Source organism: Caenorhabditis remanei, chromosome I, assembly GCF_010183535.1.
Source record: "Caenorhabditis remanei strain PX506 chromosome I, whole genome shotgun sequence".
Taxonomy (NCBI): Eukaryota; Metazoa; Nematoda; class Chromadorea; order Rhabditida; family Rhabditidae; genus Caenorhabditis; species Caenorhabditis remanei.
The window spans coordinates 7,862,829-7,889,757 of NC_071328.1; the positions used below are offsets into that span (position 1 = coordinate 7,862,829).

General features: G+C 39.4%; 9 protein-coding genes across 9 annotated transcripts; 2 read left to right on the top strand and 7 right to left on the bottom strand.

Annotated features, from left to right (window-relative positions):
• Positions 1-4,046: 4,046 nt before the first annotated feature.
• GCK72_001537 (uncharacterized protein) lies at positions 4,047-4,556 on the bottom strand (the record flags this gene model as incomplete). The annotated part of the gene is made up of 1 exon (XM_053723015.1): positions 4,047-4,556. The coding sequence occupies one exon, from the start codon at positions 4,554-4,556 to the stop codon at positions 4,047-4,049; it is 510 nt and encodes a 169-aa protein (XP_053591660.1).
• Positions 4,557-5,659: 1,103 nt separating this feature from the next.
• On the bottom strand, positions 5,660-7,045 carry GCK72_001538 (uncharacterized protein; the record flags this gene model as incomplete). The annotated part of the gene is made up of 3 exons (XM_053723016.1): positions 5,660-6,540; positions 6,768-6,825; positions 6,890-7,045. The coding sequence occupies 3 exons, from the start codon at positions 7,043-7,045 to the stop codon at positions 5,660-5,662; spliced, it is 1,095 nt and encodes a 364-aa protein (XP_053591661.1).
• A 165-nt stretch (positions 7,046-7,210) lies between these two features.
• On the bottom strand, positions 7,211-7,438 carry GCK72_001539 (uncharacterized protein; the record flags this gene model as incomplete). The annotated part of the gene is made up of 1 exon (XM_053723017.1): positions 7,211-7,438. The coding sequence occupies one exon, from the start codon at positions 7,436-7,438 to the stop codon at positions 7,211-7,213; it is 228 nt and encodes a 75-aa protein (XP_053591662.1).
• A 154-nt stretch (positions 7,439-7,592) lies between these two features.
• Positions 7,593-8,369, bottom strand: GCK72_001540 (uncharacterized protein; the record flags this gene model as incomplete). The annotated part of the gene is made up of 3 exons (XM_053723018.1): positions 7,593-7,997; positions 8,045-8,268; positions 8,324-8,369. The coding sequence occupies 3 exons, from the start codon at positions 8,367-8,369 to the stop codon at positions 7,593-7,595; spliced, it is 675 nt and encodes a 224-aa protein (XP_053591663.1).
• Positions 8,370-9,259: 890 nt separating this feature from the next.
• GCK72_001541 (uncharacterized protein) lies at positions 9,260-9,541 on the bottom strand (the record flags this gene model as incomplete). Its single annotated transcript, XM_053723019.1, has 1 exon — positions 9,260-9,541. The coding sequence occupies one exon, from the start codon at positions 9,539-9,541 to the stop codon at positions 9,260-9,262; it is 282 nt and encodes a 93-aa protein (XP_053591664.1).
• A 3,718-nt stretch (positions 9,542-13,259) lies between these two features.
• On the bottom strand, positions 13,260-13,769 carry GCK72_001542 (uncharacterized protein; the record flags this gene model as incomplete). Its single annotated transcript, XM_053723020.1, has 1 exon — positions 13,260-13,769. The coding sequence occupies one exon, from the start codon at positions 13,767-13,769 to the stop codon at positions 13,260-13,262; it is 510 nt and encodes a 169-aa protein (XP_053591665.1).
• A 4,181-nt stretch (positions 13,770-17,950) lies between these two features.
• GCK72_001543 (uncharacterized protein) lies at positions 17,951-18,717 on the top strand (the record flags this gene model as incomplete). The annotated part of the gene is made up of 3 exons (XM_003097669.2): positions 17,951-18,040; positions 18,141-18,457; positions 18,579-18,717. The coding sequence occupies 3 exons, from the start codon at positions 17,951-17,953 to the stop codon at positions 18,715-18,717; spliced, it is 546 nt and encodes a 181-aa protein (XP_003097717.1).
• A 1,533-nt stretch (positions 18,718-20,250) lies between these two features.
• On the top strand, positions 20,251-24,374 carry GCK72_001544 (uncharacterized protein; the record flags this gene model as incomplete). Its single annotated transcript, XM_053723021.1, has 15 exons — positions 20,251-20,559; positions 20,615-20,941; positions 20,984-21,215; positions 21,267-21,422; positions 21,467-21,823; positions 21,869-22,408; positions 22,452-22,606; positions 22,658-22,813; positions 22,862-22,939; positions 22,991-23,112; positions 23,156-23,288; positions 23,338-23,800; positions 23,861-23,969; positions 24,022-24,199; positions 24,243-24,374. 15 exons carry the CDS (start codon positions 20,251-20,253, stop codon positions 24,372-24,374), a joined length of 3,447 nt encoding a protein of 1,148 aa, XP_053591666.1.
• Positions 24,375-24,898: 524 nt separating this feature from the next.
• On the bottom strand, positions 24,899-26,414 carry GCK72_001545 (uncharacterized protein; the record flags this gene model as incomplete). The annotated part of the gene is made up of 5 exons (XM_053723022.1): positions 24,899-25,035; positions 25,080-25,169; positions 25,226-25,585; positions 25,643-25,922; positions 25,995-26,414. The coding sequence occupies 5 exons, from the start codon at positions 26,412-26,414 to the stop codon at positions 24,899-24,901; spliced, it is 1,287 nt and encodes a 428-aa protein (XP_053591667.1).
• Between the last annotated feature and the right edge of the window lie 515 nt (positions 26,415-26,929).

Here is a 26,929-nt window from a genome sequence, read left to right on the forward strand (position 1 = left end):
GATTCTGCAAAAATCATTTTATGATTGTCATTCATATTCTGCGGGGGTTTATAGCTTTTCCGGCTTCTGAAAGGGGTGCGTATAAAATGGAAAAATGACAGCTTGACAGATTCTGTTTTATTTTTTGGTTGCATCTGCAAAAAGGAGAAGAAGGAAAATGTCCGGAATACGGTAAGCTGAGAAAAGAGAAGTTAGAACTTGGGTTTTTCTATATTATTTTAAATTTGATCCCTAGCATGCTCTTCTAGATATCAATAAGAATTCTAATGTGAACTGTGTAACCCAAAACTCCGCTAAAATGTTCATTTTTCCTCTACGTCACCATCTTGTATACATTTAATTCCTCCCACCTGATTGTAGTGTAAACATAACATTGCGTAGTGAGTAAGAGTGGCATAACACGTGAAAAAGTACGGGTGTCAAATTGATACTACTGTCTAGGGTTTTGTCATTCTATAAACATTTACCGTTGTTGTCTCAAAGTTCGATTCAGTCAATTTGACACAAGACTCAGAATTAAGATCAATCTGTGAACAGTTAGGTTATACCATAGACATAATGGACTTTAGACCAGAACTCTGTTTATACTCTTATGAGTCAGATGAGATAGATTCTGAACTTTAGAGTTGTAATTGTTTATGTTTTTCTTAAAGTTCAGGACAGTTCCCTCTACTTTACCTAAATCCGTCCCTGTCCTTTTCCTAAAAATAAAAAGTTTCTCACATCATACTTCCTGACCATAACACTTCTCAAATGTCGTCATTTGATACTTCCCCTAATAACTTTTTTAGTTCCTCGTGAATGAAAATGTGAGGGAAATTAATCACCTTCTCCTCCCATTTCCCTCCAAAAGTTCAAATGTCGACGACTTTTTTGTCTTATCGAAAAAACGTTTTCCTGAAATAGAAAGGAATTTGGAAGGTGAGAAGAGAGAAATGACCAGAAATAGAGTTTCTTATCGGGAAAGTAAATCGAGGAATTCACCTTTACATAAAAAAACAGACCGGAAACTGAAAAAATCAGAAAACGGAAAAAATGGTTTGTGCTTTAGTCGGGACATCGATTAAATTGAAACTCTATACTTCTAGTGGGAAATCCCTTAACCGGGATATAATTAGTCAGTCCATCTTGTACGTATAAACTAATAAACACTGTCTGATTGATTGCATTCTTCATGAGAAGACCTGAAAACCTTCTAACCCAAATATGTTATTGTCATCAGAGGAAATGACACAGAAAAAGGTAGTTAGACGTTGATTTATTCTCTATCAGTCTGCAAGTTTATCATGTTGGAATTTGTGATAGGAAGTGAGTACAATATAGTTTCACTTAGGATCTATTTCTGTTTTTTTCTCGAGATTTTTGGTGATGTTCCATGACAAACGAAGAAAATTTATATTTTGGTAGTCCCAAACCTTCCACTGATCTCGTTCAACATCTAAACTTGGCACAGAACTTTCCCGAATATTCCAGCATGTGCGAAACCAAAAGCAGCTAACAAAAATAATTCCATCTGTGTTTGACTAGCTTTTTCCGCCTACAAACTTTATTCAGCTTGCCCTGTCAACCCCTGCAATTAACAGTATTGTCCCCCTAAAACATGTGTCTGGATATGTCAAAAATGTTAAAAATATTTTTCGAATCGTATTGAAAGATCAAAACATCAAAAAATCGTCTTCCAAAAATGTCTCATGTGACGTCCGAGAAAGTTCAGACAGCCAAGAAACAAAGGAAGAACTCATGAACTATAACAGGAATTCGAGGAAAAACAAAAAGAAATTAGAACGTGACTATTAGAAATTACGACGATTAATATCAGAGAAGATGAATTAGGGAATCTTAGGAAAAAACAAGTACAAACTACAGTCAGGTAGCAGAGAAAGAAGAAAGAAGAACTCAGGTCAAGTCGTAGTTGAAACCCCTTCTTTTCATGCTTGAACTCGGTCCGTCGACATGAAAATTCCAAGCGTGAGCCTGACGCCTAGTCCAAATCTAAAACTTCACTGTACAAATTTGTGTAGACAAGTTCCGTAAGCGATCACTCTGGTATTTACATCAACATAGATGGAAGTTTTTGATAACAAAACAACAGCTTAGTTTTTGATGTTTTAACAGGATTTCGATATTTTTTGAGAGGTTACACAATTTTTCCAGAAATATGATGACACGGATTGGCTGTCGCGCATAGGACGCGTTTTTTGCATATAGAAGTCTGCAGAACAAACAAAGCACTTGTGTTTCGAAGATGAATTCGACTGATAAAAGGTTCAGAATCTAAACCGATGTACTTAACTTGAAAATCTATGAATAGTTGAAGTTTTTGGGACAGAAAGTCTAAACTTGGAAAATAATTAGTCGAATTGAGGGAGTATTTTTAGTTTTAATTTGCATGTAGCCGTTTTCTGAGCGCAGTGACGGAATGCGTCTAGCACTGGATGGCATCGTGCAAGAAAATATTGAATAATTTATAAAGCTGTTTTCTGGGAAAATTCTTGCGAAGAAAATGTCTGCACCATAGCTTTAGTTGTTTGGAGGGAGTGTAGTCAATTCTGGATATGAAGAGAACACATTCAACTCATGGTTTTTCAATTTGTAAATGTCCCTATGTACGAAAGAAGGTCTATAGCTAGCGGGTAGAACTCAGTCGATTTATTGTCTGAAACTTCCAGATCAAAATCGATAGTCAACTCAATAGTTGTTCTTAAAATCCTCAAATCTGTACAGACATTCTTCCACGCAAAACGCCATGAGCCACTCCCTCGACTGCCTAAAATAAATGAACTCTGAATAGAACCATCTGTCAAAACATCCCTCCAAAAAATAAGTTCCCCCATTTCGTAAATAGTGTCTCCCCTAATGTCTAGCATCGAAGGGTGCCACGGGTGCCAGGGGTACAAGGGCACGTACCCCACTGTACCACTCACTGACTCTGGCCGTCTAACCTTCCCAATGTTTTCCCTCAAGAGTAACGGAGAACACGAAGAGGAATAGAGAGAGAACGAGGACAGAAATAGAAAGTGAAAGAAAAAAGGAATGAGAGAGAGTGAGAGTTTCGAAATTCTTCGTAATGTTATTTTGCTTTTCAAAAGTCAAAAGAATATTTTCTGTTCCTTGTGTGAAAATAGCAATTTATGATACTCTTCTGACTATTTTTAGATCCCGTTGCCACTTTTTTGTTCTATTTTTGTCATTTTCTATATCAAACTGAACTTTATAGTTAGGGACCGCAATGAACGTGGGCGGAGTTTTTCATTTTCTTCTCTTGGGACGTCATGGGGAGATTATCAGAATGTTTGACGGTCTGCCCTGAGAGCCCAGTACGCTAAAACAGAATGAAAACTTTTGACCCCTATGTAATCGAGTACGTAGAATTCGATGAGCACACTTTCCTTTCACCCAAATCTATAGTTTTCTCAGAAAACTGAAAAAACGTTTTGCTTTTTTCAGAAAAATGTCACGTTGAGATCGTTGTAGGTCAGACTCGCATCGTTTTTTTACTGTTTCTAGTAGTTCTGGACATACTCTAATAGGTTTTGAAAGAAAATTCAATTTTCGTGTTGTAGAATTTTTTTGGGAGCCAGCTGAACTTCGAGGCATCACTTCAAAAAATTTACAGTGATTACCTATATATTTTTGGACATATTGTTTTCGGAAATCTCTTCAGGTACCTGGGGCCAAGATTTGGAAAGCCGTTGATTCGTAAAATGTGGTTTTTTCGGTGTCCGAAGACAACAGGCTCAAAAAGAAATGTAGTTTTTCCGACAGTTCAGGTTAATGCAAGTCAGACTCGCATCGTTTCTCGACGGAATCAGAATCTACACAAAATTTCGATCTAGACCCACTTAGAAATTAAAAAATCGGTATTGTAGAACTTTAGATATTTGATATTTATTTTCTCTCGAAATATGCTGAAAATCCTTCAAAAAATTCTCCTGTGACGAGGAGGTTAGGCCGGCCGGGTTAGAGTCCGGTAACCGCCTCAATCCCTAAGCTGATGCACCAGTTGTATGTTTGGGTATGCTAGAGAGAGAACACGTTGTACCAGTTTACATCTTTATTAGAGATCTTTGACATGTGAATGAGTGAGTTGGCGATCGGCTTGGCTGGTAGTTGAGCTTGTCCGAGAGCTTTCCCTTCTCACCCATAGCCAAAGAATGCTCACTCCTTATACGGCAAGGAGGTGCTACTCTAAGGTAGGGAGCGAAGTGCTCGTGCTGGTAGTTGTTGGTGTCGTTGACATGTTGTTGGTTGTCCGGACGACGAGTTGTTGTTGTGGGAGACGACAGAAGGAGTCGACCATCCGTTGAGTGTCCTTTTGGGAACGACTGAGAAGCGAGCGCCGCTTCGTTTGTGTGCGGTGGTTTTCGCGCCACTTTTGGGAAGTTTCCAGAAGGTGGCGGCGAGAGAGTGTGCGTGCCGCGGAGGAGTTGGGTCCGACGGAGCGCGCTTGCTTCCTTGGCGGTAATTTGAATATGAGTTTCCCGCACTCTTGAGAGATCATACAAGATTGTAGGTCTGCTTGTGGATTTGGTGGAGAGATTTGGCTGTGAAGTCATGTGTGCACTTCTAAGGTTGTGACCATCCGTAGGATGGTCGCGACACTCCGGGGGCGGAGGGAACCGAACATTTTCTTGATGGAAAATGGATTGGTTGTCGCACGGCCTCTACAGCGAGCCATCTCGATTCAAAAGAAAAAGCGGGAAAACGCCTATTTTCAGCGGAGCGCGTTTGCGTTTTCAGCATTTTTCAGCCGCTATTTTTAATTTTCTCATCGTTTTAACAATGAATTATGTATTTTAATGGAACTTTTTTCACTTTTTATGATAAAATAATGATTTTATAGAACAACTATCTCTATTTTTCTTCTTTCCACTATGAATTTAAGAAAATTCGTCGACATATGGACCAGAAAATTAAAATTTTACAGATAAAAGTGCGTTTCACTGGAACAGCGAGAAATGGCGACCATTGCGATGTGTAAAGAGACATTAAAAGGTAAGATATAATAACAAACAAACGATTTTTCGCTAAATTAACTTTTTTCATTTTTATTTTGTGAAAAATTCATTTTTCTAGATAACTCCGAATTCTTCTGCCCTACTCGAACTTGCCAATGACACCAGATGAACAAATTTTGATGGACTCTTCATTTTTTTTCCGACAGGTCCATTTTTCCTTTATGTGTCTTTCCGTTTATTCAAAAGTCGTAGTTGAGGATGAACATTTTCCAGGAACAATTCGCTCTCCGGAACAAGTCAGAAAGGATCACTTCTCCCGTGAGTCAACATCTCTCGGCGCTCCGACATCTACATTTCTTTCTTTTTTTCCGATTTTTCATAATAAAATTGATACTTCTTCATTTTCTTTTACAATTTGCGAGAAAATGCACATTTGGATAACACCAACTTCGTAATCGAGCACAATACTCCGAAATTAAACAAAATTTGCAAGCGAATATCACTTTTCGCTCTATAAATGAACGACTTAAGTCGCGACTTTCGTCTTTTCATTCCAAATCATATCGAAAATCACATTATTTTTGCGATTTTCAATTCGAAACGTTTTTCTGATGATTATACTGCTAAAATTATGACTAAAATTTTTCTTTCCCATCGCTAAACGGTATTTTAATAGTAAAAAACCTTGGTCTGGAAAATAATTAAATTTGAATTTTAGTGCTTCGCGCCAAAAAAGCCGCTGTGCCGCTGAGCGCGATTGCGTCGCTGTTTTTTCGAGATGGCTCGCTGTAGAGTCCGTGTTGTCGGCGTAATCCCACATGACTGAATGCCCAAATCTCGATCTTTGTTGCAGCTTGTAGTTGATCTTGAGGTTTGAGTGCTGGTACTAGACGTATCCATTCCTTGATTTGGTGTCCTGGATCTTTCTTTGGATGATACTGCTGGTACATCTTCCTTGATGTTTTAGTGTGAAAGGATGTACTGCAGTTGGAGTTCTTTCCTTGTGTTGATGGAGTTATAGGTTTGTTGGATGGATCTTGCTTTGACATGAAGACGTGAAGTTGACTTGACATGTTTTGATTGTTGTCCAACATTCCTTTTCCTTGACTTGTGTTGTCGTCTTTCCTTGAAGATGATTCTTGATTCTTGCTGGTACTTCTTAGCGATGTTGTTGCCCGAAGCACCTGATGATGTGTTGAATCCGTGCACATCTTCTTGGAGTTGTGTGCCAATATTGGTGTTGTCCGATTGACGGCGGATGGGGATAGACGAAGGTGATGCTTGGCATCCACTCCTTCGTTGGTTTCAGCTGGCGAAGTTCTCGCTGACGCCTTTCGGAGGTTGGAGCTCCTCTGCGGCGAATTCCACGGCTGGATGTGTTGTTTTTGCAGCATTGTCCTTTCCAGAATCGATTGATCCTGTTTGAGACCAGTTGCTGCGACTGTTGTTGAGCGCAATGAGCTTGTATGGGATCTGGGCTCCTGAAGTTGTGCTCTGCTCGGCTGACGTTCTTGAGGTCGAGCTGGGGAACCAATGTTCCTGGCTTCCTTTGACAGAATTCTTCCGACGATGTTGTTGTCAGCTGGTAGACTTGAAGAAGTTGACGAGAGAATTGTTTAAGAAGAGTTGACTTTGTCAGAGCTTTTCAGATCTTTCGCCTACTGGCTTAGACCTGAACCTAACTGAAGCTTTATCGCTTACAGTCTGGACATAAGACTCTAAGTAAATGGGCAGCTAGCTGATAGAATTGCTAGTAAGATTTTGCACCATCTACTCAGAATCCGTATCTCTTTTGGACCCGATACTGACTAGCAGCTGGGCTTGCGCCTCTTTTCGGTAGCTCTGATTCTTTTATACCTTTCAATATCTTAAAATCTTAAAATTTAAAACACTAAGTAATCAATTATAGACTTGATGTCGTTGATGATGACTTGAATCCTAAATTCCTCGACTTCTTGACGTATTGAGCTGGTATAACATCTTCTTGACGTTGAGTGACTTCTCGTAGTCGTTGTCTGACTTCTTGTGTAGTTGTTTGACTCGTGAAGACTTGTCGACTTGACTTCCTTGATGTCCAACTGCCTCATGTCCTAAGCAGTGTGACTTCTGAAGACTTGACTCTCCCAGCTAGACTTCCTTTGGTGTCCTACTGCCTCTTGTCCTTAGCAGTTTGACTGACTTCTTGATCTTCGGCTCGAACACCCTTTCAGTTTCTTATTCCTTCTTCTTCTCGTGTAGAATTGATTGATTCCTCATAGTGATGTACGAAGAGGAAGTAGAATTTTTTGCTGGTAGGGAGTTGATGATGAACCATGACAATGGATTGCATCCTTGTGTCGAGATCTTCTGAAGCCATCGGATTTTCTTTGAAGGCATCCGAACTTCTTGTTCAGTTGTGTCCAGTCTTCATTGACTTGAATCCTAATCGATCCGGAAGACGTTGAGTGTCTTCTTGGTGACATCTCGTTGGCCTTCTTCATCAGCTGGTAGAGTGGTGGCGACTTGAAATTCTCTGTCTTGTCCTACTTTAATCTTGCTGGTAGAAATTCTGGCTTGTGATTCCAGGAAATTCAACTTGAAGAATCGAAAATGACTTGAAGAAACAATGATGTCCTCCGAAACTTCACGACGCAGCTATTCACTCGGCTTGTCCACTTCTCGTCCATCTTCCTCCGATTCGTGATCCTGATGTTGCTTGTTCACTTGCTCGATCGCTTGAGCTGGTATCGGCAGATGAGTGGACTTCTGTTGAAGTTGAGTGAAGATTTGACGATTTCTAGACAGCTTGGCTTGTAGACATCGTCGCTGAGTTTCCCCTGAAGTTGCGATCCTTGGAGACGAGCCAGTTGGATGTTCTTCGGTTGAGATGACGTTGAACATCTTCTTGTAAGAGTTCTGCAGCAAGTTTAACAACTTTCGATGCCGATTCTTCTCTTGTTCGTGTTGATGAACAAGATCGACGTCTTCGGCTGGTAGAAGTATCCTCCCGCTGTTCTCAGAAGTTGTTGACAGTTGCAGATGACGTTGTTGAGGCGAAATCTTGATACGTTACAGTGGATGGTAGACTATGGTCTTTCCGCTGTGACTTCAACATTTCGTTGTGCGATGTCTTCTGCAGCTGGTACGTTTTTGTCCTTCTTCTTTTGAACTTCTGAGCCTGTTGCTTCTTGAAGACGTTGGTCTTGATGCCGCTTGTATTCTGCTGTGGCTGCTTCTGAAGTACGAAGATGTCCCTCTTGACTCCTGTAGTTGCCGAGCGAACGACTTCTTTGTTGTCTTCTGGTGTAGCTGTCCGATGAAGAATAATCAGCTATTGATTTGATTGAAGAATCCTGACGTCATCAGGTGTCGACTTCCTTGTTGACCTGATGGCAGTTTTCTTCGAACCAACGTAGCTGGTGTTCCGATCATCTGGAGCAAAGCTACAAACAATCGTTGAACTCTTACGGAGAGCTTTCACGGATTGTGAGCATTCGCCAATAGATGAGATGGAATTGACTGCTTGGCTTGTATTCTGAAGATTAACGGCTTAGAGTTGTTCTTCGTCTTGAATCTTCGTTGTTGCAGCAATTGTTTTGTTGACATCTACTGGGTGCAATGTCCCATATGATCGTGAAGACGTCTGAGCAGCAGCTGGTAGTTCCAAACGACGAACGATGTTCTTGTAGTTGTCGATAACTTCTTTATTTTCTTCTTCTTGCTTATCCAATGTTTTTGTCTCATCGATTATCTTCTTTTAGCGCATTTGAAGCATCTTTGAGTACAAATTTGAGAGCGGATAGAATAAATTTGCGAAATTATCGATCGATTCGTCCATTTGAAGCACCGAAGATAACTTGGCTTGTGTTTTAGACGATGAGCGGCGAAGCGTCGATGGTGTGTTGTCCCAAATGATTGTGACGACGATTGAGCAGCAGCTGGTACTCCCGAATGACGAAATTGTTATTCTTGTCGTCGATAACTTCTTTTATTTCTTCTGCTCGCTTGCTCCGATGTTTTCGTCTCTTCGATTAACTTCTTTAAGCATATTTGAAGCATCTTTGAGCACAAAGTGTGAGCTGGTAGAAGAAATTCGCGAAATTATCGATCGATTCGTCAATTTGAAGCACCGATGACAGTTTTTGCTTGTCCCATCTTGTTTTTGAGCAGTTGTAGCTGATTGCATTAGCTCAGGAGGTCGATTGAGTTGATTGTCGTTGACATTAAAGTCGCTGGTGGAACGAAAACTTGTTGCATGTCTTCTTGGTCCTCCAATACGATTTTCCGATCACAATCTTGCTCCATTTTCAATAGAATCCATTCTATTGCTTCTTTCCCAGCTTCTCGTCGATGATTGAAGTTGTCGCCGACGATTGCTGGTATTGTAGTTTTGTTGCCGAAGCAACTAGTTGATGCAGACGCCGCGAAGTCTTCTGATGATGTCCTTTAGCTGTGGGCTCGCTAAATTTCTTCTGACTTCTTGGCTTCTGTCCTTTTGAGTCATTGGATTGATGAACGTGGAGATGTTGCACAAAGTAGCTGGTGTTTTCAGGCGAGAACTCGAACATGTCCTCGAAGTTGCTCTTCTGACGACCAAATTGCATCGGTTTCCGAGATTACTTGGATGCTCGAGATCTTTGTGATGATGAAACAACTGTGCTGGTAGAATGAAGATTGTTAATGGAAGATTCTTCTTTTCATCTATTCTTCATCGAATTGTTCCATCTCCTTTGGCTTTGTTGTTGTGGCATCTCCTTTTGTTACTTTGACGTCGTATCCAATGACTTTTTCATGCTAGAATCCGTTCATCTTTCGTTTCGAAACGGGTGTCGAAACTAAGAACTGCCTGATTTTTCGCATATCCGATAGAAATTCCTATCGCTTTGAGCCAGCTGATTGTCCTTATATGTAGACGTTGGCTGGTATTGTAGAGGTGTTGCCGAGGCAACGAGTTGACGCCGTCTGCCACGAAATCCTTGTCGATTTTTATCCTTTTAGAGCGATGAATGACATATTTGTAGACTTCTTGGCCAATCGGCAGTTGTGATGTCGAAGAAGAGCTGGTATTGCAAGCGAAGTGTGCTCATCGAATCTTTTGATTTCCGATTACTCCAAATCGATGACGACTTGAATGTCAGCTTGTATTGACTCCCAGCTTCAATCGATAACGATGAACAACGAATGAAGCTGGTACTTGATGGCGTCGCTTCTGTTGAAATCGATAAGTCGAATTCAATCATCGAAGTATGGAGAGCGGGCTTCTTGAATCGAGTGATGACTTCGCAAGAATAGTTATCGCTTCTTCTGTTGATGTGGCGACATTCCACTTGATGTCCCTTGTTGTTGTCACGACGGAATTAAATCGATAACAATCGCTTCGGCTGGTAGTTGCTTGCAACCTAATCGATTTGTTTTCGAATCCGATGACGTTAATGTTCTTCGGGACGAGTTGATGACTTCTTCTTGGCTTGTGAATGCTAGCTGGTAGAGATGTCTTGCTTCATAGATGACGTCTTCATTAGAGTTGTTGATCGACGTCGTCCATTCTGCTGGTACATCATTCGGCTTGCTTCCTGTTGTTGCTTCACTTCCGATGTCGTTGTCGTGGTTTTTCCTTTGTCTTCCTTCCATCCAGAAGACGTTTGAATGTTATCCGTGCTTCTGGTATCACAATGAAAGATTTTGAAGACGTCGGCAATGACACGATAAAGTGTTTGAACATCCGTGAGGTGATAGTGCCAAGAATGAAGTTAATTTTGAGAAGAGAGCTGGTAATTGCTAGAATCAGAGCTACAATCAGCATTGTAAGAAATATCCGACACGGGAATACTTCTCACTAGCTGATGGGCATCCGATTTTCGCAAAAATTTGCTCTTTCTTCTCGTTGTTGCCGGCTTGTTGTAGTTGACTTGTTGATCAGCGCGGCTACTGGTGTCGAAGTCCTTTTCGAGCTGTCCTGAGATGGCGTCACTCGAGCTGGTACTTCTTGAAGTTGTTGATTCTTCCGATGGGAGTTCCGGTTAACTGTGTCCATCTTCAGAATCTTTTGTATTCCTCCATCGCTCCATTGTTTTCTTCCTTCCTTCCTTCGTAGAAACTTTTGCAACCATGTGAAGCAGCAATGAACCCCGTGTCCACTGAAGCTACCGATGGTGCTACAACAGCTTGACGGAAGCTGGAGCAGCCATCAATGCTATGACAGTAGATTTGCTGGTGCGGTGTTTGACGTCGACGAAGTTTCTTCTTTTCTGCCGGAGCTGGTGGTGTGAAAGAGACGAAGAGAGCAGGCGAACGTGGAGGAGATGGTTTCCTATCCGTTTTAAGTCCGGACAGGAAGACTCTAATGCGATGTGTGTCTGTTGTTATGTAGTGTGTGTGCTTTGAAATGTGCTTTAATCTAAACCAGTGATTTCACTGTGAAATTTCAGCTTGATTTCTTTTGTTTTGTTATGCTGTCTGTTGTATTTTGTGGGATTGTATTGTATTGTCTGTATTTGTCTGTAAATTTTGAAAGCAAGTGAGCTTCAATCTAAAACAGTGATTTGACTGTGAGATTTTAGCTGGGTTTTTGTGGAGCCTAGCCAAGAAAGTTGGGAGGCTGGTAGTTGATGGCGAAAGCCATGGGTTGTTCGAAAAGTAGTCCGAAAGGGTTCCGAGAATTCTGATTGTACACATCATACCCGATCAGGAAGAGTAAGTAGACTCTTGTCGGTCCATCACGTCACCAAGCATCTTCCGAAGAAACTACTCGATGATCTCGGCGCTGAAAAGTGTTTGGAAGCGGGTAACCTGAAAGAAGGATGAGAGAGTGCTCTGAGGCTAGTGTCGGCCATTGCCGAGGCACACAAAGACTTATCTCCTGCTCAACCTGATTAACCTAACTTCCCTCACCGACAGACACACCGTCAGCAAAGGTTTTTTGCTAGTTTTTGTACTGCTACTAGCTGCAGTATACCCTGATGTTAGAGTGTGAAGGTTAGCTAGACCAACCTTTGACTAGAATAAGAAAATACTAAAAGTTTTTGGATACTCGATGTCCCTGAGTCACGTCATCCACTTTCGGCGTACCAGGCCGTCGGCGAAATCAATAACTCAAGAAAACCGAGAAAGTAAACTAAACTAATAGCTAATGGGGACTAGTGGTATGTTTAACTAGAAGTTGGGCATGTAAACTTACCCAAAAGACTAGAAGATGTTCCTAAACTAGGTTTGCACCTTGTCCGATAGTTTGCTGGTACTTAACTCGTACCGGTTGCAAGAATATAAGCGCACGACACTAGTCCTTCATAACACCGAAATGAAATGAATTTTTAGTAAATGAGTGACAAATGTGTGTGCTATATGCCTTTACAACATGCAAACTAAACAGAAAAGATACGAAAAAGAGACCGTGAGCTTAGGGAAGACAGAATAAGAAAGTAAAAAGAGAGGGAATTGATGTTGACGCATGCTTTTGTGGGGTTCAGTGGTATTTTTAAGCGAATTTGTCTAATCTCAACCCAATATTTTTCCTAAACTGCTGCCCGTCTCGACGGTAGACGACTAGCACTTACTAGTTTGGCTAGTAGCTGTCTTGTGCGTTACCACGTCGCTCCTGTCTAGGGAACCCGCGATAAGACAGCAGTATGTCCCGACTTTCACGGTTCCGCGCCACTTTGCGGAGTATTAGAGTGAAACCACTTATTAACACCACTTTACTAGACTATACAGACATAAACTTAGCTTTCGAGGCGCCTTTCGCTCATTTCGCAACAATCGGAGCACAAGCTGCCATACGACGGCGCTAAGTTACTCTGACTGTGCTGTTAGAACGTCCGAAGGCCTTTTGTGTATGAGAGAAGCTGGTATTGTCCGTATTGTCCTTGTTGTTGGGCGAGAAGTCGCTTCACATCCGGTGATTGCTGGCAGCTTTCCGAGAAGGTGTGCACATCGCAGAAAATCGATAATTGTCCGCGATCCTTCCTTTCCGACTGTTTTGCTGGTATCCGGCTGCTTGACGACATCGATCGCTTCGAATGATGCAATAATTGGGGTGATTTCTTCGTGTTGACACTTTCTTTTGATGGAAAATGTTGAAATCCGTCACGATTTTGGTAGGTCCTCCTTCGCTGCTTGTTGCTCGTTTCCGGAGGTGTCTCTCTTTTCGCACACCAAACACACAACAGCTTATTCCAGAAAAAAAATTTTCTGGTTCCCGGTCGATGTACCATGTGACGAGGAGGTTAGGCCGGCCGGGTTAGAGTCCGGTAACCGCCTCAATCCCTAAGCTGATGCACCAGTTGTATGTTTGGGTATGCTAGAGAGAGAACACGTTGTACCAGTTTACATCTTTATTAGAGATCTTTGACATGTGAATGAGTGAGTTGGCGATCGGCTTGGCTGGTAGTTGAGCTTGTCCGAGAGCTTTCCCTTCTCACCCATAGCCAAAGAATGCTCACTCCTTATACGGCAAGGAGGTGCTACTCTAAGGTAGGGAGCGAAGTGCTCGTGCTGGTAGTTGTTGGTGTCGTTGACATGTTGTTGGTTGTCCGGACGACGAGTTGTTGTTGTGGGAGACGACAGAAGGAGTCGACCATCCGTTGAGTGTCCTTTTGGGAACGACTGAGAAGCGAGCGCCGCTTCGTTTGTGTGCGGTGGTTTTCGCGCCACTTTTGGGAAGTTTCCAGAAGGTGGCGGCGAGAGAGTGTGCGTGCCGCGGAGGAGTTGGGTCCGACGGAGCGCGCTTGCTTCCTTGGCGGTAATTTGAATATGAGTTTCCCGCACTCTTGAGAGATCATACAAGATTGTAGGTCTGCTTGTGGATTTGGTGGAGAGATTTGGCTGTGAAGTCATGTGTGCACTTCTAAGGTTGTGACCATCCGTAGGATGGTCGCGACATCTCCTGAATTTAAAAAAATCACGTCAAAAATATATTCTCCTATTATCAGCGTCACATTTGTGTTCATTTGGTTCAGTGGATAACACGGGGTGGTTTTATTCAAAGGGCTTCTGGTTCGGACTTTCCCAATTTTTGCCAAAATTTGACGGATTGAACGTGAAAACAGAAAATATTTTTTGCGTGGTCAGGAAAACGAAAGAATTCCCCAAGAGAATTCAGTAGAAACCTTGGCTGACCAAAAGGTCCTGTAACTTCGGAGAGTGTGAATATTTTCGGGAAAAATTTTGGGAATGTACTTCGATATACCTAAAGAACAGATGGAAATTTTAATGGAAAATTGAGTTTGAAAAAAATGTTGCGGTCTCTATTTATAGTTCCTCTTTTCCTATTTTCTAGATTCCTATAGTTCCCTGTTTCACGAGATTTTTTTCCCAATGCCAGATGACTTTTGACACCAAGATCATGACAAACGAGTGGCCTGTGATGTGTGGTTTCTAATTCAGAAAAGTTCAATTTCCCTTTTCTTTTTCTATCTACGTCTACTCATTTCTTGAGACATTTTGTTTGTTTGTTTGCTAAATAAAAATGACGATGGCATCGGTGTTTGTTGTGTTCTCGTAGTTTTTCTTCAACTATTCATTGATATTTTGATCGGTCTACTGTTGTTGAAACAGATGATTTTTGGGAGAAAATCTAGAAGAAAGTGGGAGGATTTCATCCCAGTCATACTTTATTTTGAGTTTTTTTGTAGTGTAGTTCCAGCTAGAAGTTGGTCAAAAACTGGTCGAATTGGACGATTCTGAACTTTTCTTTTTCATAGTTGACAGTTTTCGACCAATTCAATTTTTACCAATAATAGATAAATTCCAAAGTTCCAACTATTACTATTCTTGCAAATATGCTGCTCACTTCTTCTTCATTTCTTCATCTTTACTTCACTGATATCCTAAATCGTAAAAAATTTTCTTCTGCGTCTTTTCATATCTCAATTATTCTCAGTTTCAGAGGAACGTAGTTGTGAAATTTGTTCTGATTAGTTACTTTCGAACTAGTTACTTCCTGCCAAAAAGACAAACATCTGAAAATTCGAAAATACTGCAAACAAAGAGTTATTTTTGTCTTTTCCGGAGGAAAAATTGAATGATAACAGAACACTTTTCCAATATTACACTATACGTTTTTCTTTTCTTATCAATCACTTTTCCTTCTCCTCTTGATTTAATGTTCTCTATTTTTTCTTCTTTTTACTTTGTGCCTCTTCCGTTTTTATTCTGCTTCAAATATCACCTGTTCCCTCTTCCCTCAAGGTTTTTGCATCATTTTAAAGTTTGCCCCGGATGTTTACATCATAAGAAATGACTCATGTTTCCTAAGACCTGAGAAATTTAGAATGAGCAAAACATATATTAGGAAAAAGGTACTATTTAGGAAACTTTCTAACAAAAGATTAGGTATTCTGGGTCTCCTTTCTCCCACCTAATATTCTAGTTTTCCAGAATAATTTGAAACATTTCACTAGGTTTCTAGCATACCTGCACCATCTCTAAGACATCAAAACAAGGTGTTTCCTGTTGTTTTTTGTCAGCATTTTTCAACTGTTGATGTAAACACTACAGTACTGATGATCACTTAAGACACAACTCGTTTAAGACACAAAATAAAAAGTGTACTATTTGATCATGTTCCACTATTATGAAATTCCTCTCAAAAAATAAGCAAAGTTAATTCTGAAAAAGAGAACGGCAATAATGATGAAAATAAAGGGAGTGGGAGTGCACTAAATGTAAGAACAGGTCAAAAAGAGTTGCACTTTCTGTTGATTTGGATTGAGTCTTGTTTTGTCACTCATTTTTCGACGGCTCTATTCTAGAGATCAGTGCTCCAGTGAGAAAAGAACATCCTACTTTTCATTAATTTCAAAATCAAGTGTATTTTAAAGCTATTTCTGTATCATTGGGCTATGCACTGAACCTATTGAACCCATGGTCAAACGCTTTGCTGTCCAGAAACGTGATCAGCTGACTCGCACGGTCTGAAATTTAATTTACCACTCCGAAAAGTTTGAAGCGTCATTCAGCCTTATTCTCAGAAGAAGTTCCTCTAGTTGTGTGAATCAAGAAATCCCTTAATAGTTACTCAGAATCATTGGAATCTTCAGAAAACTCTGAGAACTCCTCTGACTTCTTGAAAGCTTTCCTCCCCAGAACTGTTCTCTGAAATAACTTATTTTCTCCTAGTCAGTTATCCCATTTCCAACAAGAAAAACATGTGCTCATAGCAGCTCTAACTCCCTCGTCACATTCACAAAACGGGGGGTTCCTCGTCTGTTGTGACATTCACATGCAACCGCACACATGTTTACTTCCGACTTTTTTCTCTTCTCTATCTCTCCTTTTTTCCTTTATTTTCTCCTATTTTTTTTCCCAAGCCGAATGGCTGTAGAGGGGGAGCTCCAAATTTGTTCCGTTTCCTTGTTGTCAGTCTTTTCCTTTTTTTTTCTTTCTTACTGCTCATGGCTAATGCCACGATGACTAATACTAATACAAGACAAAAAGAATCAAATGATTTGTCCCGTTTGAAATCAGAAGGAATCAGAAGGAAGAGGGCAAGTGATCGGCACCCGACGCATGGGCGTGTGATTGTTTTTTTGACCAGAGAACAAGAAGTGGAGCACATGTTTTGGATTCACTCTGCCCCTTCTTCTTCTTTTTTCGAAATTTCTCTAGATGTGATGACTGTAAATAAACAGCACAATGCCTAAGGAACCAATTGGTTTCTTAAAGTTAAGAAGACCGATTGGTTTTTGAGTTTTTACGAGTTTCACTTTCTTTTCTTTTTCCAGTTTTTTCGAGAACTACTTTCTCTCTGAACTTTCTGTATTCCCGTGAGAACGGATGTCCGGATGTTCCGTTGTTTTCATATTTTAATTCTCAAAACGTCATTCTTCCATCCTTCAACGCCTCGTTCAGTTCCAAGAAGTGTTTTCAGCAAGCACTCTACTTCTTGTAACTAAACAAATTAGCAGGAAACGCCTTCACGCTCACAGCAATAACAATGTTCTCAGAATCAACTTCTGTCTGACCTACTATTCTCAGAATCTCTGGGTTATCAGAATGAAGGAACTTTTTGGAGAAATAGTGTCTCTGTGAGCTATAGTATTCTTCTTTTAAAAGATTCAAACGAATGTGTGTTGTTTTCAAGTTTCAAGTTCTAAAACATGGTTGCCTTAACTATAGTGAAGCCAAAAACTATAATTTTCAAGTATTTTCACTGCCAGACCAAACTAGAATTGTCTGCTCAAACTTATAATTATAACGTCGAGTGCAAATGTCTCGAAGTCTGGTTGTCCCTCTCTGTCTAATTATTTTCATCTCCTTGAACCCCGATCCCTCAGACTTTCCACCAGTCTCACCCTCGTTTACCTAATCTATGAGTCTCAGAGACCAATGAATCACAAAATAGGGATCTGCTACTTTCACTACACTTGGTGCACCATCATCATCATAGGCTAATACACCATAGACCAGAGAATTCAGGGTTCGGAGTTTCAGAAGCTTCCAGAACAGCTTCTCTCCCTCTTTAATTTTCTCACACCCCCTTCACCCTCTCCACCCAAGTGTCCATAATCCTGAGCTATGGTGTTTGAGCCACTATTTTCAACGCGGTCAGCAGCATACACGGAGAAATTTCAACACAAGTATACATACACGTCAACAAAAAGAAACTCTCTACACGTGGCACAGATGTTGTCTGTCTGTGTGTCTGTCTGCGTCTCTCTCGCTCCCCATCTGTTTCATTCCCATGGAACGGGAGACCACGGGAAGAGAGATAGAGAAGAGAATTAGGGTGTGCGACGAAAAAAGTGGGCGTGGCGGGGGGAATAGGCGAGGCGGGGCTTCGTCCTTCCCGCCGATTCTTAGCCGGAGAGAACTCATTCTGTATTTTTCATGCCGTCGAGGATGGTGTGCATTCTTCCGTTTCCTGTTTTCTCAAATCTATTCAGAATTTGTTTTTGTATTTGGGTTCAAGTCATGACACTTCTATAGTCATGCATACTTCACTTTCCTTTCTTCTCTATCTCTTGTTCTTCTTTTCTGTAATCTCATTTCTTCATATTTTCAGTCGCTACCTCAAAATGTTCGTTGTTTCAAAGCCAACTACTACCGAATTCGGAACCGGATGCTTCGCCGCATCTTCTTCGTGTCAAAGCGAGTATAATCCAAAGGTGAGTACTTCAATTCAAACTATATTTTGGAGTTCCTTTATCTGAAAATTATCTGAAAATAGCTTTTCTCCTCCAAAATCCTCATTAAACAAGTTTTCAGATCGAAAATGACGCTGTTGCTCACAATTCCATTAACGGTCTTCGTGGATCTCTCCGTCGTAATTCATCAAATCTCTCACACAAATTGACAGAACTCCAAGAGACTTGTCTCGCTGATGCAGCACAAATTGAAATCAATTGCTCCTGTGTAAATGCTAGCCAAGCTTTCTTTGTCCGTATTGAAGTCCCAACTGGAGAACAAGGAGTCCTTCATTTCTCACCATCCACAGGAGAAATCTCACAAGTATTCACTCCAATCCAGAATGGATGCGGTCACGGAGTATGGAAATTCACTGTTTGCACAATGGAAAATGGAAGGTAAGAGGCTTTTTAATCTAGTTATATGGATATTCGAACTTCTGGATATCCGGACACACAGACAACTATGAAGAACTATGAAATGAAAAATATGAACCTTTCTTAATTTCTCTTTTTCCAGTGAAATCGCCCATTCCCAAGTCTCTCGCAACCTCGACGGAGTCGGAATCCTTTTCTTCAACGTCTTCGATGATCTGGAAATCCGTTTGACTCAACAAGAATTCCTCCACATTTCACATTGCCATACTCGCAGGCATTAGTCGAAAAATTAATGGAGTTTCGATGACTTTCAAAGATTTCTGTACATATTCCCTCTCAATTCCAGTTTTTGTTGAAATTACCCTAATTGTCATTCCATTTTTCCAAATCATGTAATACTGTACATCGATTCGATTCCTTCTTTTGTTCCCTTGATACCTCGGGATTTCTTTGTCTCGGGTACCCATTCTTGTTCTCTTTTTTAATTTTGCAAACTTTAACTGTTCATAATAAATATACGTCATGTTTTTATCTATTCAAGCACAGAAAAACAAACTCAAAAGGAAGATGGAAAACTCGAAAACTCAAAACAACAACACTTCAGGAGAGAGAATGAATCCTATGTTCTCTGAATTTCTTCATATCCGCTATTCCGATTTTTATATTATTTTGTATTTGAATGAGATACAAAAGTTTCTAATGCCGTTTGATAGTTTTTGTAGTTCTCTTTTAAAAGTGAATTTTACATTATCTTTTCATTTTCTTCATTTTAGAAAACTTGTGTAACTTTTTTGAAGCTTCGAACTATTCGGAACAGTTTCGTCTTGAATTGGAAATGAGCTCATATTTATTGGAGTGATGCTTGGAGCATTCTCTGATCACCATTTACTACACAAAAATAATTTTGCAAAACGTTCTCTGTGACCAACCCAAACACATTAAAAACAACTGATTGATAAGAAGATCTGATTACGAAGGGAGACAGAGAAATGTGCTTTGTTCGTTTCTTACGCGTTTTCCGGAGTATGATCGGCAGATGTTTGAAGTGAAAACTCATTGATGAAATCAGAGAACAACGTCAACGTCCTCAGCAAGAAGTGCGTCATTTCAAGTGTTTTATGGATTATGATTCGTTGAAATGACTCTTTTTAATGGATCATAACTCGAAGAATTCTAGGAATTGGTCTCTGACATTTATAGATAAAATTATGATGGAAAAGACATGTGAGGAGATTGAAAATTGACACGAATTTAGAAGTTCGACATTAAAGACAACTCCGGAAGAAATCGAGGTGGATATTTGCAACTTGCAAAAAAAAAATCCAGGAAAACCCGTGTGAGTTTAATCTCGATTCTCTTCCTTTTAATTAAAATATCACGTTTTGCTTCTGGAAATTTGAGAAATAATTTATTTCTAAAACATAAAGTCGTTCTTTTAATAATGGTTCGTTTTCGTTTTGCTCTGTCAAGATCAAACTTTAAAAATGTCTTTAAAAAAACAGATTTAAAAAAACAATTTCCAGAAAAAAACCTGTCCAGAAAATAATGCATCGTTTCTCTCTCGGATCACATTCAAATGGTTCACCCCTCTCACAGAACTCGGAAACAAGAAGCCTCTCGAATTCGAAGATTTATGGGAATTGAATGAAAGAGATAAATCTGAAAACTTGATTCCATTATTCCAAAAGTATCAAAATGGTCAAAATTCGTTTTTTCTTTCTCTTCTGAAAACTCTGAAAACTCAACTCCTGCTTGGTGCATTATTTCAATTAATCTGTGGTTTGACAGAATTCTTTCCACCAATACTTATGAAAATGTTGATTCAATTCATGGAAAATCCAGATGAACCAACTTGGAAAGGATATATTATTGCATTTCTAATGTTTATAACATCGAATATTGCCACAATATTTGTTCATCAATCATGGGATGTTGTATATCGTTTACAAATTAATGTTAGATCTTGTTTAACAAATGCAATTTACTCAAAAGCACTGAAATTATCGAATGAAGCAAGGAAAGAGTTTGGTTGTGGAGAAATCATGAATTTAGTGAATGGAGATGTCCCTAAAGTGGAAGGAATCGCATTGAACAGTATGAAGTTTTGGGCGGAGCCTATGCAGGTCAGTTGGACATCCGGATGAATACATCAGTATAATCCGAGTTCCTTTGTTCTAGATCATCGTTTCCATTTACATAATCTGGAATCTTCTTGGAATCTCTGCATTTTCCGGCCTACTTGTACTTCTTGCTAGCATTCAAATGAACAAATTTATCTCTGAACACTCCCGGAAAGTGACTTCAGAACTAGTCAAGAATCAAGGTGAACAGACGAGAATGGAATCTGAAGTGTTGAATGGAATCAAGGTTTTGAAGATGTATTCATGGGAGAAAAGTATGGAAAATATGATTTTGAATATACGGGAAAAGGGACTCGCCCTTTTTAAAAAGAAGGAATTTGTCTATTGTTGTAGTTACTTCTTTTGGGATGCTTCTTCACTTTTGGTAATATTTTTTCCAGATGTCCAGATGTCATTTCTTTTTCAGGCCTCCGCAGTCACCTTCACAACTTTCGTCTTTCTGGATCCCGAGAATAATAAACTGACTCCAGAACTGTCGTTTGTCATCTTATCCCTCTTCGCAATCATTCGAATTCCAGTTGTCAGAGTGGGCTATATGTATGGACAGGCTATTGAGTTCAGTGTGGTTAATAATAGACTCAAAACGTTTTTCGCAGCTGAAGAAGTCGATCCTATCGAAGAGAACTGTAAAGAGAAAGGTTAGTTTGTTTGAAAAATGAAGAATCGAGATTCATTTATTATATTTTCAGATTTCGCAATAAGTATAAAGAATGGAGAATTCAGTTGGATTTCAGATGAGAGTCCAACTCTTCGTGATATCACATTTAACATTAACCGTGGTCAGCTGGTAGCAATTGTTGGAACTGTTGGATCCGGAAAATCTAGTTTGCTTCACGCTATTTTAAGTGAGTACACGAAAAGAAAACTAAAGGGCAACACATATTCACAGGAGATATGAAGAGGAAATCTGGAGTCGTCGAAGTCAACGGTTCCATCGCTTATGTCCCCCAGCAATCATGGATTCAGAACTTGAGTTTGAAGGATAATATTTTGTTCGGTGATCCAATGAATAGCAATAATTATGAAAAAGCGATCAGGAATTGTGCATTAGTGGAAGATTTGAAGTCACTACCAGCCGGTGATAGAACTGAAATCGGAGAAAAGGGAATCAATTTATCCGGGGGTCAAAAGCAAAGAGTCTCTCTGGCGAGAGCAGTTTATCATAATGCGGATATTGTGTTGATGGATGATCCACTTTCAGCAGTTGACTCACATGTTGGAAAACATATTTGGAATAATGTTATTTGTAAGTTTTTCATTGAAATAAAGACTGACACTATCCGTTTTTCAGCCTCTGAAACTGGTTGTCTTTCTTCAAAGACACGTATTCTTGTAACTCATGGATTGACATACTTGAAATATTGTGATCAAGTGATCGTATTGAATAATGGATCGATAAGTGAGATGGGAACATATCAAGAACTTTTAGAGAATGATGGAACATTTTCAAAGATTTTGGATGAGTATTTAGTAGACGAGAACGATGAAGTAATCGGAGAAGCTTCTGGAACATCTGATAGAGTGGACAAAAACTTGGAGCTCAACATGTCACAAAAAAGAGACGAGGAATTTTACGAAAATCGTGAAAACGATGAATCTTATCACTTGATCGAGAAAGAGACTATTGAATCAGGAAGTGTAAATTCTTCATTCTATTTGGACTTCTTGCAATCAATCGGATTTTTTACTTTTACAACTTTCCTAATTGCTTGTGTAGCTAGAAGTAGTGTGGAAGTTTGGGCCAACAAATATTTGGCAGAAATGTCTGAAGAAGATGAGACTGATACAAAAATTAAGTTACTTGGCTACACATCGTTGTGTTTTGGAAAATGTGAGTTCTACATTATCATTTCTTTATAAAATTTGAGTTCCAGCCATCGCTATGGCAGTTGCTGGGATTATTTGGATTCAAGGAACGGTTGAATTTGGGAGAGTATTGTATGCAATGTTACTCGGGAACATTTTGAGATCTCCCATGTCTTTTTTTGATGTAACACCAATTGGAAGACTGTTGAATCTTCTTGGAAAAGTAGAGTCTTCTGTTTTCTGAACTTTTGTTTCAAAATCCTGATTCCTACAGGATATGGAATCTGCAGAGCGTTTGTTACCGTCAGAGATTCAAGAAGTTATCAAACAGTCGATAGTTCTGATATCTAAAGTGTCCGTAATCATATGGACTGTTCCATCTTCTGGATTCTTAATTGGTGTTCTTACAATTGGATATTTCTATGTTATGGTATAATTTGAAAACAGCAGAGAAACTGAAATTTTGAAACAATTTCAGAGATATTTTATCAGCACATCTCGACAATTGAAAAGACTGGAATCAGCTTTACGTTCACCAATTATTTCAAACTTTCAGGTTTTTGATTTCACTTTGGTCATACACCTCGTTACCAATTTAGAATTTCAGGAATCTATTCAGGGAGCCTCGTCTATTCGTGCTTTCAATTCTGTGAATAGATTCATTCTTCAGTCTCAAAAAATAGTGGACGATCACCTGAGAGCTTACTTTCTGATGGTTACAGCTAATCGGTGAGACATCTGAACAAACATACATAATTGACCTCAATTACAGATGGTTGGCAGTTCGTCTTGAATCAATCGGTAATTTGATTGTTCTGTTCACAGCTGGAGCTGCTGTATACTTCCGTGACTCTTATGAAATGTCATCTGGTATTGTTGCTTTATCTGTTACTTATGCATTGAGTGTAAGTGAACTTGAAGTCTAGAACTGTCACTGAAAGTCTAAAAACTCAGGTAACCCATAGTCTACAATGGAATGTTCGAGCAATGGGTGAGCTCGAGAGTCTTACTGTGAGCATTGAAAGAATAAAGAATTATATGAATATTCGAAATGAAGGGATGCAATCTAAAAACCTATCAATCTCTGAATCTTGGCCAGAAAAGGGAGAGATTCAGATCAAAAACCTCAGTATCCGATACCGTCAAGGGCTTGATTTGGTGCTTCATGGAGTTTCAGCACATATCAAATCAGGAGAAAAAATAGGAATCGTTGGGAGAACTGGAGCTGGAAAAAGTTCATTGACACTTGCATTATTCCGAATCGTTGAAGCAGATGAAGGATCAATTGAAGTCGATGGAATCGATATTTCTGTTTTGAATCTGGACGATCTTCGTTCTCGTCTCACTATCGTTCCACAAGATCCAGTATGCTTTTCGGGTAGTTTACGGATGAATCTTGATCCATTTTCAACATTTTGTGAGTTTCTTATTTTATTTTTACTCGATTCTTTTTTGTTTTTGGAACTCTAAATTTCAGCCAACGCTCAAATCTGGGAAGCTCTTCGAAATGCTCACTTGGCTCATTTTGTGGAGATTTTGCCAGGAGGACTTGATTTTCCGATTAGTGAAGGAGGAGAGAATGTGAGGTATGACCGTCTGTAATTCTATGTATCCAGATGTCCGCACAACTATTTTCAGTGTCGGTCAACGGCAATTGATGTGTTTGGCTCGAGCTCTACTCCGAAAAACGAAAATTTTAGTGTTGGATGAGGCGGCAGCGGCAGTTGACGTGGGAACAGATAGTCTGATCCAGAGAACAATTCAAGAGCAATTCAAGGATTGTACAGTAATAACAATTGCTCATCGATTGAATACGGTGAGGATATCTGGACATTTGGACACATGGAAGTAATTTTCAGATAATGTCATGTGATAGGATTCTCGTTCTCGATAAGGGACGAGTTATCGAATTCGATTCCCCCAGAAATCTTTTATTGAATCCTCAAGGAATGTTCTATTCTATGGCTAAGGATGATAACATCATTCAATAAGAAATTTATCATTTTGATGTGAAATGATAAAACTAACCGGTTTTCGTTGTTTGAAACGGTGCCACAAGAATTTATCGATGACCAAATTGAATCAAATCACAAAAAAACACAATAAAACAGGGTAAAACAACGAAGAAGGAAACTGAGAAAAGGAGCAGGAATCGTAGAAACCTGAAAAATGAGGAAGTGGGAAAGACCTTAAAAATGGAGGAAGAGCTTGAGAGAAAAATAATGCAAAAAAACCGTAGCGGGCGTACTGATCGGTAGAAGGAACTCTGACTTTCAGGAAGAAGTAGAGGGAGAAAAGAACAATTGGCAACATTTTTGACAGAAGAAAGTGAGCTGTTGGAGAATTTCAGGAAGAAAAATTATGATAGCTTTTTGAAAAAGCCGAAATCAAACCGTAAATGGAGTATAGATCGGAGGAAAAAGAGTAGAAAGTTGGGGGAAATGGGGTTAGAGAATTGTTATGAGAGAGAAGACATGATTAAAAAGAAAAAGTGATAATGAAAACTTGAAAATCCTCATTTCCTCAATGCAATAATCGCTTTGCCATTCTTGTTAATAGTCTCTTTGACTGCTTTTTTCGATGGACTGCTCTGACCGGCACGAGTAAGTGTGGTGAGCCAATCACTGAGAGAATCGATCGAATCAAGATGATCTGTGATAGAAAATGATAGATTTTCTAATATTATTCATTTCTACCTTTTGCTGCAGGGACACTGCTGAACATTGCTCTCATTTTCTCCATTGTTTCCTCGACTTTCTCATCCACACTTTTGATCCGTTCTTCTTCTGAAAAAAGAAAATTTATAATAATGGATCAGATTTTGAGAATTTGAAGAGCCTACGTTTCTGAATTCTAACATCCATGTCGTATTGAAGTAATGCTTCCAACTCATGCTCTACATTTGATCTCTCCACAGCCAATTGTCTTCTGTATGAATCACGTGTCTTATTGTAACTCATAAATTCTGGAGTGAAGATTGGTCCGGAATACTGTAGACTGGAAGAAGATGATGACGTAGCATTTGAAGACGAGGCTGATGTCTGTTGTGGTTTATTCAGAAGTGGACAGAAGACCTGAGGCTTTGGGAAAGCCATTTGAACAACTTCTTCGTCCTCAGATTCTTGATCGCCGTGCTTTCGTTTGCGTTGTTTCTTTTTTAGAGGAGAATGTTTCTGATTTGTGAGAAATTTCGAGCGTTTCTCTGAAAAATTAAGAGATTATTTTTTAAGAAAAACTCGGGTTTTCCATTCGAACTTACCCACAAACTCTCTATGTGAATCAGTCTTTTTGTACTCTTCCATCAATTCTAGATACTTTTCTTTTTCTTCTTCAGCCTTTTTATGGAATGGAATTCTCTCTTCTGCTGTCAGTTTTTGCCAATCAGCAGCTAATGAAATATTAATATCTCGTTGAGACATTGTAGCTTTCGAATATGAAGAGCGACGATGAATTATGAAATGAACGTAGGCAGATCGATTACGTTTTGGAGCATTCGGATCGAGGAATGGAACACCATCTTTGTCTTTTTCGCTTTTCTTCTGAAAATAGTAGAAAACTAGTTTTAGTTTTAATTTCAATTGCATGCAAAGATTAAGTTGGACCTTGCATACCTTATACTTCATTTTTGGTTTCACCTCCTCTTCATTCTTCTTCACTTGTTTTTTCGGACTGCTCGATATTTGTATCTCTTGTTCCTCTTCATGCTCATCACTGTCCACTTCCATTTTCACATTTACTCCTTCACTTCCCACCGGAGTTTGTTCTTTCTGTTCTTGAATCGAATAAGCTGGTGAAAGGGCTGGTGGAGGAGTGAATGAACAAGATTTCTCAACACGGATCACTTTTTCAGTTACTTCTACTTTCGGCGGGCTTTTAATTTTTGAGGGATTTTTATTTTCTTCTGGAGTTCGATTCATTTCATCTTCATTCATGTTCGTCACATTGTCTTCCGATTCTACTTCAATATCAGGTATTCTAGATGTTGATGAGCTGCTGCCCCCAGCAGATGAATCAGATCTTTTTGAACGCATTCTGTGGGAACGCCTGTAAATAGAAACATCCGTAACAACAAAAAAAAGTCATCATCGACTTCAACTACAGCGAGAAGAAAAAACTAACATGAGATTTCAAGACAATATACGGAAAACGTACTGAAGAAAGCCACATATTTCCTACCAAAAAAAATTAAATAAAAAACAGGAAATCTCTAGATATTATAGGAGAAATAATTCATTTTTACGACTAGCTTCTGAAACCATGGAAACTCAAAGTGGAAACAATCATCTAAACGAACGTTCACGGATTGAAAACAAAGAACTTTCCCTCAGGTTCTCAGGCCTTTTCTAGAATTGTTTTTTTAATTCTGGATTACTCATTCCGCTTCGTGTCAAAACATAAAAACAATTTTGTGCTTATTAATCGGTATTTTCGCATATAGAAAGCTATTTATATTTTCATTCAAAAAATATATGTCAGAACTGTTTTAGACTATCAAATCTAGGAAAGTTTGGGAGAAATATTTCAAAATCGGATAAAATTAAGCTGA